Source organism: Yarrowia lipolytica, chromosome 1B (genome assembly GCF_001761485.1).
Source record: "Yarrowia lipolytica chromosome 1B, complete sequence".
Lineage (NCBI taxonomy): Eukaryota > Fungi > Ascomycota > Dipodascomycetes > Dipodascales > Yarrowia > Yarrowia lipolytica.
In genome coordinates this window covers 2479333-2494045 of record NC_090771.1, presented here as the reverse complement: position 1 = coordinate 2494045, position 14713 = coordinate 2479333, and the positions used below count along the sequence as shown (strand labels likewise).

General features: G+C 47.7%; 3 protein-coding genes across 3 annotated transcripts; 1 reads left to right on the top strand and 2 right to left on the bottom strand.

The window, feature by feature from the left end:
• Window positions 1-435: 435 nt before the first annotated feature.
• On the top strand, window positions 436-1362 carry YALI1_B24936g (uncharacterized protein; the record flags this gene model as incomplete). The annotated part of the gene is made up of 1 exon (XM_501083.3): window positions 436-1362. One exon carries the CDS (start codon window positions 436-438, stop codon window positions 1360-1362), a length of 927 nt encoding a protein of 308 aa, XP_501083.3.
• Window positions 1363-2331: 969 nt separating this feature from the next.
• On the bottom strand, window positions 2332-3927 carry YALI1_B24901g (uncharacterized protein; the record flags this gene model as incomplete). The annotated part of the gene is made up of 1 exon (XM_501082.3): window positions 2332-3927. The coding sequence occupies one exon, from the start codon at window positions 3925-3927 to the stop codon at window positions 2332-2334; it is 1596 nt and encodes a 531-aa protein (XP_501082.1).
• Window positions 3928-8764: 4837 nt separating this feature from the next.
• Window positions 8765-10429, bottom strand: YALI1_B24836g (uncharacterized protein; the record flags this gene model as incomplete). The annotated part of the gene is made up of 1 exon (XM_501081.1): window positions 8765-10429. The coding sequence occupies one exon, from the start codon at window positions 10427-10429 to the stop codon at window positions 8765-8767; it is 1665 nt and encodes a 554-aa protein (XP_501081.1).
• Window positions 10430-14713: the final 4284 nt, after the last annotated feature.

The following is a 14713-nucleotide window of genomic DNA, read 5'->3' as shown; positions in this document are numbered from 1 at the left end:
CCCTGGTCTAAGTTTCGCCTCCTGTAATCCGCCAACTCTGTCTGGTCATATCTGTTTATCTAATCTGAGAGAAGATAGTCGACAGGAGATACGGGTGATACTGAGAGATATGGGAGACTGGGACTCAAGAGAACAAAACCAATGATAGTACGCCGTTGTCGGTTTGTCTCTGGACCGCCGAAATGGACCGCCACTTGCACCTTATCATAGGAAGACCACGACACACACATACCCCACACGCGCTACTGGAGTGCGATACTGTTTTAGGAAACGGTTCCTGGTCCGTCTTCATACCAGTAGGACGAGTGGGAGCAACCGAAGACAAGTGACACAAACACAAATGGGGATTATAAAGGCGGCCTAGGTTGCTGCCCGTGTGTCGCTTCTCTTTACAACAAACAAAACACAACCGTTTTCACAACACAACCAGTTCCCATGGAAACCCCCACTGCAACCTCCATTACCCATAAGCCCATATTTACGGTGAATTTGACGCTTCCAATGGTCGAATTCGACCCGGATGTTCATTTGAATGTTGGTTCTCCAGCATACCAAATGAGCATGGAGGAACTGGGTCTTTCCGGAGGCATCTCCAAAACTGCAGTCACAGCCCCCTTCAGTCTGTTCACCGAGGATGCCGTTCATCTTATGCGTCGTGAGATTCTGTCTGACCACGTTCTGGACAACTTCTCGTTCGCCTCTTCTATCAATTCATACCAAGTGCGGGGCTTCTCCAAAGAAACCCCCTTCACCACGGCTGCTTGGACCCATCCCCGAACCATTGCAACCGTCTCCAAGCTGGCCGGAGTTGATCTCGTGCCTGTTTTTGAGTACGAAATCGCCCACACGAACATTTCCACCGCCGGAGACACCAAGCCCGTTGTTGGCTGGCACAATGACAGCTACCCATTCGTGTGTGTTCTCATGGTAAGCGACACGAACAACATGGTTGGCGGTGAAACCGTGTTACAGAAGGGCTCTGGAGAAATGGTAAAGGTTGCTGATCCTAAGATGGGACATGCTACCATCCTTCAAGGAGGTTACATTCTTCACATGGCTTCCAGACCAGCTGAGCTTGACCGGGAGCGAATCACACTGGTCACCAGCTTCCGTCCACGTGACGCCATGACAAAGGACGACTCTGTGCTGACTACTGTCAAGCCTATCTCCGATAAGAAGGAGCTGTTCAAGCAGTGGATGAGCTACCGAGCAGACGTGCTGAGTAAGCGATTCCAGAAGATGCATGAGGGTCTGGAAAGTGGGGAGCTGAGCAATGAGGAGACCATGAAGCTGTTTGAGGAACAGGAACAATGGATTGCTCATACCTTAATGCAGATGGGAGAGGTTGAGTACAAGCTGTAGGCCTCAAGCTTAGAGCTGAGCTGTGACCAACTGGGTATCTCACAATCTAACTTATATATAACCAACTAATACATTCACTAGGAAGAAGTAGCAGATGAGGCCAGATGTAGATCAGAGACTTCTGATCATCTATGACGTATTTGTACGACAGCTACTGCGCTCAAAATGAGACAAGATAAGACTGGGTTGATGGAGAGGGGCGTTTCTGCTGCAAACATAACGGCTGAAGGGGGATTTTCCACTACAAGAGGGGTAATATACTATGATATTATATTCATCTCGCTTTTTCAAGATAGGATACTCCATAGAAGTGTTCTGATACCTCCATAGAGAGCCAGTGGATCCCCTCGATGTTTGCTTTGATTGATATATCAACTAATATTGGGGTTTTAGTTATCTTGTTAGATACATCGTATCATGAATTGAACCCCTTTTGAGATACAACTCAGACAATAACTAACAATCAATTGACACTCTGCCAACCCTATCCAACAGCCTAACATGGCCCCTTCTCTCGTCTGTCTTATCTCCCAGTCCTACTACAAGAAACCCAAGTGCCTTGCAATCGGAGATAAAGTACAAGAAGGACACTATTGTCTTGAGAGTCGACATTTATGGTAATAAATGATATCTTTGGCGTAGGAGATATAAAGACATGTGGGTCTCTACAGGACTTTCTTTCAGGATAAGACTACCATGTCTTTATATCTCCGTCGCTCAAATTTTTGAAAGGGGCAAAGGCGAGATTATTGTATCTATGGATGGAACCAATTCCGCTGGATCCAACCATATTTCCTTGGTCCTTATCGCTTATCAGAGTACACATTAATTAATTACTTTTATACAATAAATAAGCACGTTGAGGTGCGTGTTCACGCGATGGCATGCTGAGCTGCCGTCACGTGATTATAATAAAAAAACAATCCCACAGCAAATTTCGTTGTCAACACCTGCTCTGCTTGTATCGGTTTACATAGCCCGGTTGACCATGGGCTCAAAAGGATACAGGAAGCATCCCAGACCCAGGGCGCCGTAGCACGCGGCACACACGTAAATGGGAATACTGGAGCTCGTGTCTCCATAGTACGCAATGAGAGGAGACATGATACCAGCCAGTCGGGTGAAGGCAATGGCGATTCCGTTTCCTGTGGCTCTAGCTCTTGAGGGCATGACCTCCGGGGTAAAGGCGTAGAGCGTTCCGTAGTAGGTGTAGATGGTGAGGGAGGTGACTGAGGAGAAGGCCACATTCTGGACCTCGGTTTTGACGGTGGTGTAGGCGAAAAAGAAGGTCATAGTCAGCAGGGCTCCGATACACATGGCTCCTCTTCTTCCGGGAGCAGGAATGTAGAATCGACCCCATAGAGGAATTTTGGGGACAAAGAGAAGAATGGCAGCCAACACGGGCCCGAAAATGGAGAAGGTGTTGGAGATGGACATGGCTCGGTAAGTATCATCGATGGTTCCTCCTCCTGTTTGGGCTCCTCGAGACGAGAGGTAGGCAGGCAAGAAGGAGGAGTATAGAGGGTAGGCGATACCAAGAACCGTCCAGGAGATCCACAAGATAGTGGTGCTCTGGGCGAGCTTTCGGTTGGCAAACAGCAGCTTGACGTTGGTTCCCAGGTCCTTGACCCACTTCCATTTCTGGTTTTTTCTCAGCTGGGCGGGATCTAGCTTTCCACAGGCCTCCAGTTGCTCGACGGTCAGGGAAATGGTCTTTCCTCCGGCGTTGGCAATCTTGTGCAGATCCTTGACCACCTGCTCGACGTTTCCTTCGCACAGATTGAACTTGGGGGTCTCAATAAGTCGAATGACGGTGATACGCAGAATTCCCAGAATGAGAACCATGCCTCCGAGGGTGATCCAAGAGTACCGCCAGCCCATGTTGATGTGCTTGGGGCAGTAGTCCTTGCTCTCGCACTGGTAGTTGGCCATGAACGGCCAGATCACAAGCACCGCAATTAGCTGACCCACACCCCACCAGGCAGCCAACAGGGTGAGGAGCCACTGTTGAGAGCTGGGCAGAAACTCCAGAAATACTGTGGTGTCGAGAACCAAATTTCCTCCAGCAGCAGCAGCACTCATGGCCACCAGAACACAGTACCCTGCCAGGTTGGGCATACCTGCGGCAATCATGGCAAAAACGGCCGATAAGATCAACGAAGAGTTGAAGGCGAACTTTCGACCGATAATGTCGGCCGAAAAGCCCCAGATAATGGCACCAAGAAGCATACCACCGTACAGAGCCATGGTAGGACCGGGGAACTCAAAGTCGAATTCCTTCTGGGTAGGAGCCAGAGTGAGAGACTGGATAAAGGTGAGAGTCGAGTCGGTGGCATAACCCATTCCGTTCAGACAGAAGAGCTTCCAATGGTAAGCCGTCAGCCCAATCTCGTCAATTGTGTTGTTGATGATCCGCATCTGTTCGTACAGCACCTTGTCGTCGGCAATCATGTCCATGGACGTGCTGTCCACATCTGTGGAAGACAGAGAGTGGGAGTCCTCATGTTTGACGTCGGAGGAGCCGTTGAGCCCGGCTTCCACCAGAAAGTCGTTTTTTTCCGCCATCTTTGAGGAACCACACGACTTTCCGATTTCATATATATATTAATTAAGCGAAACCTAGTTTGTGCGACCGCGTTTGGGGGTTCATACGAGGGCGTAAAAGTGAGATTTTGCCAAAAAATGAAACACAAATCAAGTACCCAGAGCCATGGGAATCTATCGAACTTGTTGGTTTTCTTATCCGAGCAATATTCGCCATTCTGGCAACTGCCGAAATTTTCAACACCTGCATGATAGAGTTGCAGCTGGCCGAAAAGGGAAAATTGGTGTAACCATTCCACGTGAGGAGTACCAAGAGAATAAATCACCCCAGACGGCTGCGCCTGGTCCACAAGGGCAACTGCTCGTCTTTGGGCAACCTGCCAATCATATCGCGGTTTCCCCCACGTGGCTGGTCACGTGAGAACTCTACCAACTTAACACCAACTTTTTGGACATGGTTTAAATGTGGTTACAAGTACGCGACATGCCGTGCTGGAGATCTTCATTAAGGGGATTTATGACGATTTTCCGCCGTGAAAAAGGTCGATATGGCGAGTTAATGTGGCTTGTGGATCGATTTTCGTGCTGCAAAACCTCCTCTATGGCCCACTATGGCTACAGAAACACATACCATTCAACCTCACGGCTCATCAACTCCTGAGGGGAACTGAGACAGATGGATGATGCATTAGTCGGCTTTGGATAGCCTTTGGCAACAATTACACAATACGTAGGCATTGATGCGAGTTACTGCGAGCTACGGCATGGGGGTTTTTCAGGAGAGGAGGTTTTTTGAAACTCATTTTGGGAGATTTTTCGATTTTGAAAGCTGGAATCAACTTGTCTTGCTGTTATGAACATGATGACATGCTCTTACCACCCACTTATCTCCCCCTACACGCTCTAGAGACCCCCTTCGAAGTCATAACCCCACAGCTCTTCTTCGAACCCTAACGTTATCGTCTCCCACGTGCAGTACGCAGACGACTCGGACCAATTGGGAGACGGCTGAAATGCCACACATGGGCTCCATGAGGCTTTTGCAGCCTGTCAGGAGAAAGCCACAGGCGCGACGAGTGCGGTTTTCAACTCAGTTTTGCAGTTGCATGTCAGGGGCGTCCAAGAATCGACTTTTGGGCTGAACCAATGGAAAACCAGCGAACCAAGTGTTTAAAATGCAACCGTTCGTCTCAAGAATACCTCCAGTGTCAAGCCACAGATGCGGCGAGTGCGGCTATCTGCTTGGTTTGCTCACCGCACCAATACTGGGCTGCATACAATGGTGCATTATAGCAATCGTAGTATTGCTGCCGGTGGTTATGATTAAGAGGTTGCTATTGATGTCGTGCGGAGGAGTAGTTGTACGAGCACTCACACGGGTATGTACTTGTACTAGTACTACAAGTAGTACACTCTGCAGCCCCTCCCACACGATCTACACATGTCTCGGTTGCGTAAAAGCTGCACTTTTTGCAGATGCGAAATGCTGTTGCTGGAAGAACCACGAGTTGGAGGAGCACATCAACAAGACCCCTAGAACCGCCTCGTTTAGAGTATTCCGACGCTACTAAAATCTTCCCAACAATATGCCTATAGCCTTCAACAGAGGGATCCGGGTGTGAATTTAAAGGCGATAGAGTTGAACAGTTCAACAAGCACTCAAACGGTGCACTGATACGCCAGGCAGTCTCAGGGTTAGTTTACAGGGCTCAGACACCGATTACTAATCGTATTTAGGACTACCTGACCCCAGTTTTGGCCCTTCAACCTCCTTCAAAACCGCAGCACATTCAATTCTAACTGGTATGATTTGGACAGGGCTTGGATAAACAGACTAGCCCAGGACAATGCCATTACATTTCTAGAGGTCTATTTGGTGGCTGGGGTCTGTATTATCCTCTGTCTTTGTCTATGGACTAAATCGGAGACTGTTTCTGTTTGTTAGCGGCGTGTGGGATAATTCTGAAATCCCTGCTCGGACCTGATCAGGCCCAGGTCTACATCTGTTCTGATATTGACCCTGCTCTTGCTGTCGCTCTGTTGCACCAATGGTATCTCTCTCTTGAGCCACGCGCAATCTTGATTCTCTCCTCGCAGTTAGCCCAACATTCTCACATTACCTAGTCACACGATAGGCCTGCCTGTGGCTACAGTAGCATCTGCTCGAATATTACATACTGGTTTGGCATTAAATTAGTTCATGACGTCAGACTGGCTGGCTCATATATACACTTGCACTAGCGTGAACTCAGCGCCTCGTGTGTGTGCGAGGGGGTAAAAATTCACGTAAATTAGAAAAAAATCACAGCTTCTTATTTAATGGTATCAAAATGATGGTCAACAGTAGAGAAATTCAATGAAACTACTTCCAAAGCTACAGTACCGTACAAAAATTGACCGTTCTGGAGCAACAACCAAATAAGATCGGATATAAGGCCCTAACTCCAATCTATGATAGCCAACCTGAACTAGTTTATGGGCGTAAATGGGACAGCAATGACGTAAGTTGCCATAAAGAGGGGTCCAATAACACTACTATAATGGAATGCCCTTTTCAGGGTTTCTAGCGATATGAAAATCAGCCTTTCGATCTTTTTGTGATTCTCGGATGCCAAAAAGAGGCCAAAATGTCCCCAAACTACCGAACACGGTCCGGGCGATCATTTCAATATGCTGCAACGTCATATTGAGTCTCATTTTGGCCTTTGAACTTGATCCAGGGGTTTTTTTCTGGTTCTCTATCTAGGTTCTAGATTCCAGTGAGATAGTAGATAACCGTAACGGTGGCTGCTTGATCGGAGATAGGCCGATAGGAATGTGATTCAAACGATCTGAGCGCCAACTGATACGATTCGTCTCAATTAATGGACAAGTGGTTCAGTTAGTGCTTACATAATCGGTTGTAAATGGCTTATTATCGGGAAAATAGATACGTGAGAAGTATCATAGTCATTCTGGGTCAATTATCTATTCATTTGTACATGTATATTAAACTGGTGTTCAACATTGAGTCCATGAGGTGGGTTTTGGTGACTTCAGCTACTTGTAGGAGGATTTTAGAGTCGTTCAGAAGACTCAAATGAAGTCGAGTAGGCACACCTATGATATAGTGTGAGAGCTGGGGATCGTGTGATTCAAATGGTATTATTCATTTGCACATGCTTCCAAATCACCCCATTTTTTGTTAGGATTCCTAGTTCTGTGAGGACAGCGTCCCTCTTACAATCAAGACATGCTCTTGGTACAAGTACAAGTAGATGGTACAAGTAGATGAGGTGGTTACTGTACTCGAACCGATACAATCTTTAGCCATTCAATACAAAAACCCAATAGATCAGCTGAATCTCGTGATGACAAATCCACTCGGTGCAGTGGTACAACATATACGAGTATTGTACATACGAGTACGAGTTCATACAGTACTACGAATACAAGTAACAAATGATTCAGTTCTGAAAACGGCAAGTTTCACCTTCCTTGACTCCTGGAATAATTCGGTCTTCATCTGGTTATATCTTACTACACTTCTGGAGTGTGTTCTATTTATTGGGCCATTTTCCATCATATGTCTTCAGTTACTTCACCATATAGGTAGTTGCTGTAAGCGGTCATGATCGCAGGGATTGGTATTCCGTCAATTACAAATCTTTTGACCTTACCGTCGATCCTGACCCAGTAAGAGTTGGCTGCTGCTCTCACGAGTCAACCATGGATCTATTCTTCAGGGATGATGAGAGGGATGAACGAGCTCTTTCGACTTGACCAAGACTGTAGTCGCAAGAAAAGTATGTACATACTAGACGAATACATTCGTACAAGACAAGTACGAGCACAAGTAGCCTTGACAGAGTAGCCTTGACAGAGTAGCTTGCTGCATTGGAGTGAGCAAAGCGTATACCTATTACATGGCTTATCGTTGCCGTAGACTCGAGAATGGGGAGAGCGACAAGGCTTGTTCCTCTTCGTAGTCGGACCCGCACTGGCGTCTGATTACTGTTCTGTAGGAGTAGTCTGTCGTCCGTCTAACACGAACTGCAAAGTGACAAATGAACCTAGGAAAACAGAGGAAGGTCAGTGAATGCTCATTCCAAGCAGGTCATTGATTTGTAACGACAAGTACAGTATGTACGTGAGAGAGTGTTTCTGTTATTCCTATCATCTGTCGCATTCAGATTGTGCAAAGAGGTACACCCAAACACAAGTAGTTGTACCGTAAGGAATTCACCATCTTAAGACGCAATTAAGACGGGATTACCGTCCCGTAATGTCTCAAAATCGCCCTGGACAACCTCGGGAAAGCTCTTCCGGTGGTTTTACCAATCATGCAGAATTACCAATCTCGCAGAGATGACCGAATCTTGTCCAAGCCACATCTGGGGCAGTAGTCAGGGTACAAATAGATAGAGGGAGTGTTGCAAGTGGTCCTTTCAACAGATTCACGACAGACGCGAACAGCTTCGATTTTCTGGTCAGTATGATCTGGAGGTATCACGGTCAGAAGACATTGGAGGGACCGACCCTGCAAGTACCGTATGTAGTATGTACGTATGTACACTCAACGGTCAGTGATATCGAAGGCTGACTTGATAGTGAGTATGATGATGAGATGTTGCGTCAACTTGGAGTTGCACAGATCGATGACAATGATGTCTCTCTACAATAATATCGCTACAATGATGTCTCAAAGGACAGGTCCATTAAAATCAATTTATAAATACAATGCAATGAGTTGTTTTTGTGAGTTGTGTCCAGCCAGGGCCGGTGTGAGTCAGTTGTGCAAGAAATGTGCAGGAAATGCGAGTGCAAATGGTGCTTGTGAGTGCAAATGGTGCTTGTGAGTCCTAGAGCTTCGTGGCAATTACATGGCTCGAGTCTCGGCAGGCTCAAAGGGGTAGAAGAAACAAATGAGTCCAAGACCGGCAAAACAACCAGCACAAACATAGATGGGCACCGAAGAAGAGGTGTCTCCAAAGTAGGCAATCAGAGGCGCAAAGATGCCTGCGATTCGGGTGCAAGCAATGGCAATACCGTTACCGGTGGCTCGACATCGAGAAGGAAGGACCTCAGGAGTGAAGGCGAAGAGGGTTCCAAAGTAGATGAAGATGGTCACGTTGGTGACGGCCGAAAAGGCCACGTTCTGGGCGTTGTTGGTGATGGCGGTGTATGCAAACAGGAAGGTCATGGACAACAGAGCGCCAATGCACATGGCTCCTCGTCGGCCCACGGTGAACTTTCGGCCCTTTCCGTAGGGAATGGGGGGGATGAAGAGCAGGGCGGCGGCGATGATGGGGCCGGCCACCGAACAGGCGTTGGCAATGGCCAGGTTCTTGTAGGTGGTGTCTACCGATCCGTCTCCGAGCTCAGCTCCTCGGGACTCCAGGAAGAAGGGCAGGAAGGCGGTGTACAGAGGGTAACAGATTCCGATGATGGTCCAGGAAAGGAAGAGCAGAGAAGAGGAGATGGCGAGCTTTCGGGTGGCGTACAGAAGGTGCAGATGCTCAAACAGCTGCTTGAACCAGGCGCCTCGCTGCTTAGGGGCCTTGGCCTCGTCTTCGTCCAGTCTTCCACAGGCCTCGAGCTGCTCCACAGACAGGGAGATTTCCTTGCCGCCGTCTCGGGCAATCTTGTGGAGGTCCTCAACGACCTGCTCAATGTTTCCTTCGCACAGATTGAACTTGGGAGTCTCGACGAGTCGAATGACGGTCACTCGCAGGATGGCGAGCACCAGAACCAGGCCACCCAGGGTGATCCAGCAGTATCTCCAGCCCATGTTGTCCTTTTTCAGACAGACGGGGGCGTCGTCGGGACACGAATAGTTTTTGATGAGGGGCCACGTGACGAGAACGGCGACCGTCTGGCCGATACCCCACCAGAAGGCGAGCAGAGTCAACATCCACTGCTTGGAGGAGGGCAGGAACTCGAGGAAAACGGTAGTGTCCAGAATCAGGTTGCCTCCAGCTCCCATGATAGTGAGAACAATGAGGGCGCAGTAGCCGCCGAGGTTGGGCATTCCGGCGGTGATCATGGCAAAGACTCCGGACAGCAGCAGAGAGGTGTTGAAGGCAAACTTTCGGCCGATAATGTCTGCGGAAAAGCCCCAGAAAACCGCGCCCAGAAACGCGCCGCCGTACAGAGCCATGGTGGAGGCGGGGAAGTCGTTGTTGAACTCCTTCTGTACGGACTTGAGGGTCAGCGACTGCAGCAGAATCAGCAGCGAGTCGGTAGCGTATCCCATTCCGTTGAGACAGAACAGTTTCCAGTGGTAGGCCGTCAGACCAATCTCGTCAATGGCGGCGTTGACAATTCGCAGCTGCTCGTACAGAACCCGGTCGTTGCCGGTCATTCCCATCGAGTTGTTGTCGACATCCGTGTCTGAGTTGGAGTCCATGAACGACTGGTGCGGATGCAATTGCTCCTTGGTAATGGACGGCGAGATGGACTTGTTCATGTTCATGTCCATGTCCAGCTCCTCGTCCTGGTTGATGGCTGAGTGTTTCTCGACGGGGTACTTTGTGTCACTCATTTTGCAAATGTCCGTGTTCTTTCCACAAAACCACCTCTGGGGACCCCACTCATATAAGTAGTTTTTTTTTTTCTTCACCACAAGGCCTCTGGCTCACTACTGAATCGCTCTCTCCATAGCCGTAGAAGGATAATTAGAAACGCAGATAAAGTTGAGTTTATGCATGTCGGTGCAGCTAAACCCTATTTTCAAGATGATATTGATTGCTGTGACGTCGATGTGCATGTTGGGGGAAAATCTCCAGATCAATTCTGAAACGCGCGTAGGAAATGTCCTGAAATATCCGCCTTTTTCGCCGCCTTTTTCTCCTAATTACAAACCCTCTAACCGGTAATCTCCACCACCCCTTGCCCCCCAAACAATGGGCCTCTCTTTTCTTCATGCATCCCTGGGGCTAGGGTTCAAGTACTCTTTCGGAGCAACGAACAAAAGTAAATAGACTGAAGGAGAGGTGGAGTTGATGGAAAAATGTTTTCTGATCGACCCAAAACACAGATACATCCGCCATTGGGTCCCTCAGACGTCTCATATTGCTCCTGTCCGCGGATCCCCGCACATTTCAAACCTCATCGGACCTGCTTTGGTTAATTGGGACATTGCTAAAATATCAAAAAATAAATACCAAACGTGATGGGGTCAGGGTTGGGGTTAACGTCTTTAAATTAGGTTTATATCAGCGGGTTACCGGATGGGTCGGCCGCTTGGAAATTAGACTTTTGCAAATTTTGCAGGCAAAATAGAGTTTTGTCAGAAAATTTGCACTTTTTTTCAGTAAACAAGAATTGAACTGGATGTCAAGAGCCGATTTTCGAGCCGAAAATGGAGGCGATTCGGAAATGCAGCTGGAGGCGCCCAATGTGAGACCGGCGTTTTTTCGGCCGATTTCGACCGTTTTTGTCCATGCAAATCCATGTGCGTGTCCGGCATTTGGTCCCCGGAACAACTCACATAACGGTGCGTTTTTTTCTTCCGATCCCAGGGCATAATTAAAACGTAGAAGGACGTCGGTGTACCGAAGCGAGTCGTGGATTAGGGTTATGTGATGGGAGTCGGAGTGGGAAATTAGGATTAGACTCTTTGGGGTTTGGGTTTGAATTAGGGTTGTTCACACGACCCTCTCAGCTTCTTGGGATTTGGCCTGTCTGGTCTTTCATGTAGTTGGTCGTCATGGTGCGTTTTGCGTGTCGCGACATGTGGGTGTATGCAGGAGGTTGTGACGATAGAGCATGTGCGGTTGTTTTTGTTATTTTGATTTTATTTTGATTTGTGCGTTTTTGGCCAATTTTGTTTTTTTGATTTTGTGCTGATTTCGCGTCTCTTCCGATCCGCCATTTTTCCGCCAGTAAAGTTGAGCTCGGGGTTTGAAAGAGATGAAAATGTTGGCTCACTTTGGTCCGCATTAGACATGCATCGAATCATTAGAGTTAGGGTTTGGCTGAGCTGGCGCGGTAACGTCGGCGAGATGATGTCATGGTAGGGAGTGGAGTGATGGCGGGATTTTACGGGTGGTACTCTAGAGGGGGTCAGATGGGGGGTTTCGGGGACCGCTTTTGGAGCCTTTTTTTAGGGCGGTTTTTAGAGCCTTGTTTTGACATTTCACTTTCACGCACTTCGCATAATTGACTGAAATCTATGTGGGTTTCACCGTCTCAGTTCATTATGGCAATGACAGGGGCTTAGCGCCAAGTGACATAAAACAGTCGGACCCGAAAGAATATTTGTGTATTATATGAGCTGTTGACCTCCAGGGGCTAGAGCGGACTCAGTCCGGCCTGGGTTCCTAAACACTTGTGTGTACCTACGAGTACTCACTCGTACACTGATTGTTTGGGGTAATTGCTGTAGCTTTTAACCGTAATTTTTTTGGTGTCATAATTATATTTTATAGCTACGATACTATAGGATAGGGGCGTTCAATTATTCATTGGGCGGTGGTTATTCGGGAATGGAGTCGATACAAGCAATTCCGGGATTGGTGAACAAAGTCTGGCTGGCAATTCTGACGCTATGACGTTTCTGTCAGTCTGTCGCTTGGCGCATGGTTCAGAAGATATTTTTTTTTAAAAAAATGATTTATTGTAAAATGCAGACTCCTTTTTTTTTTTTTCTTTTTTTTTTTTTCTTCCCGTCTCATGTATTTTTAGTTTGGTTCTGCACGAATCGAACTGCGTGGCAGCCATCGAAACCCAGTTGAAGGAGTGGAGTTCGATTTCTGTGCGAAGAAAGAAAGGAAAAAAAATGGGGGGAAAATCGGGAAAAAAGGTCGCGTCTCAGCAGTGCCGCAGAGAGAGACAGACAAATAGAGAGAGAAAGGGTGCCGCGTCATCGCCAGATCCACTAATTGAAAATGATAGCTACAGGTAGATATGGGTTGAGACCAGTACAGCACCTATACAAGTATGGCGACTCTGTTAACGGACCTATTCACCAGTTCACTCTCTCGGATGGGATGCACGTCTCGATTGCTCGATTGCTGCCTGTAGCATATTGCTTGGCTATTGCCGTTCGAACCATCCAACCACGAACAAACCCGACAGGCGGGCTGCACCACTCCGCACCATGTCTCACACGCGGCGGGGCGGCGGCTCAGCGGCCCTCGAGGGCGAGGAAAAAAAAAAAGAGAAGAGGATCCAGCGTGCGCAAACGATGCACAAGTTTGGCCATTTTTTTTCTTTTTTTTGTGGCCCGTGGAAAAAGTTTGGTGCCTGTGTCTTGGTTGAGGTGACTTTCGGTTCGAATCCTGTTTGCCGACGGAAAGAAAAGAATCCAAAAGTATGATACAGCCTCCAGATGCGGGTGAGCAATCGAGGTGGCGTCCCTCTGGCGGGCTCAATTTGTGTCGCAACTTGTTTTAGATGGCTACATGAGGTTATTTGCAGCCCAGGACGATCACTAATTGCACGGTAAGAGCAGCAAAGCGCGTACGCAGCAATTCGGCTGGCCGCTGACATGTGAACCCAAGATGTGACTAACCCAAGATGTGACTAAATAGAGGCATATTGGCTGGGGAGAAGTCGAGCGTAACTATGGGGGTGGAGTGGTAGTTGCGAGTAACAAGTACTCGTACTCGTACTTGTACTCTGATTGTGTCTGCTTATGGTGATTACTCATCCATCCGACTCCAGTCTCTCTCTCTTTCTCTGTGATCTCATCATGAACCGTTGGCAACTCTGATCGATGCTAAAGCAAGACTAAACAAGACTTAAACCGAGAGGCGATTAGAATACATCCCTCACCGTGGAGTAGCGGTCTAGCCATAGCTGATTCGGCTATCGGTGACCATGGATCCAGAACGAGTACTGGTTCAACACTCGCACCTCTAAACCATTTGAACATGTTGGCACCGTCACTTCACCAAAGACGATCCGAAACGTTACTAGAACTACAAGTACTCTGTACATTCTTGTTGCTCTCCCTGAATGTCTTTCTCTTTTCTCTTCTCTGAGGAACTTTGCTTTTACTGAACCCAGACGAGGCATCTCCGGCACGATGAGACATCTAAGAAGACCTATTCTTGTCTGAATGGCGCCAAAAGAAGAAAGAGGATTCAAAGAGAAGGCATATTGCTGTGAGTCAGCATCAGAGCACGAGTTGGCCAGATTGTGGAATGGGAGAAGGGTTTCGCACTCGTAGTGAGTATGAAAAAATGGTACCAAAACGATCGCCTATTTACAACCAGTCGAATGGTACCATTTTCGAAGCTATTAGCGTGATGGAGGTCAATTATTATGGAGCAGGGACTAAAGGTAGAATCAAAGGTTGGTAATTGGACTTTCTTGGACTGTTCAGAATGCCAACAGAATGTCTCCGAGACGACTTGTCTCCAAAACTAGTTCTGGTGTTCTGCTGAGTCAGCTGTGGGTGCAATGAGAACCCATAGACTCAGAAACGTTTGGACCATTGATTCCACACAACTGCGAACCACATAATCTAATGAACACTTCTCGATTCACTTACTACCGTCTTTATAGAACGAATCTATTACTACCGAGTCCGTTCAACTCACCCACCTACTATGAGACAACTCCATTTTCTCATTGGAAAGCTCCTAGTGGTAGAGGGCATCATAACAGAAGCTTGATCAGGGCTTTAGATGAGGAGAATGTCCTTCAGAACTGGTTAATAGGTCGCACTCGAGCATATTTATGTGAATCCCACAATACTGAATCAATCAGGTTCTGCAATGTCTTTATGGTCTAGCTCCTTTGATAATTGGTTCAGAGACTGATTCGCTGAACAAAGATAGACCAGACTCGCTGGAAAGCAGAGGTTCTATGGACATCG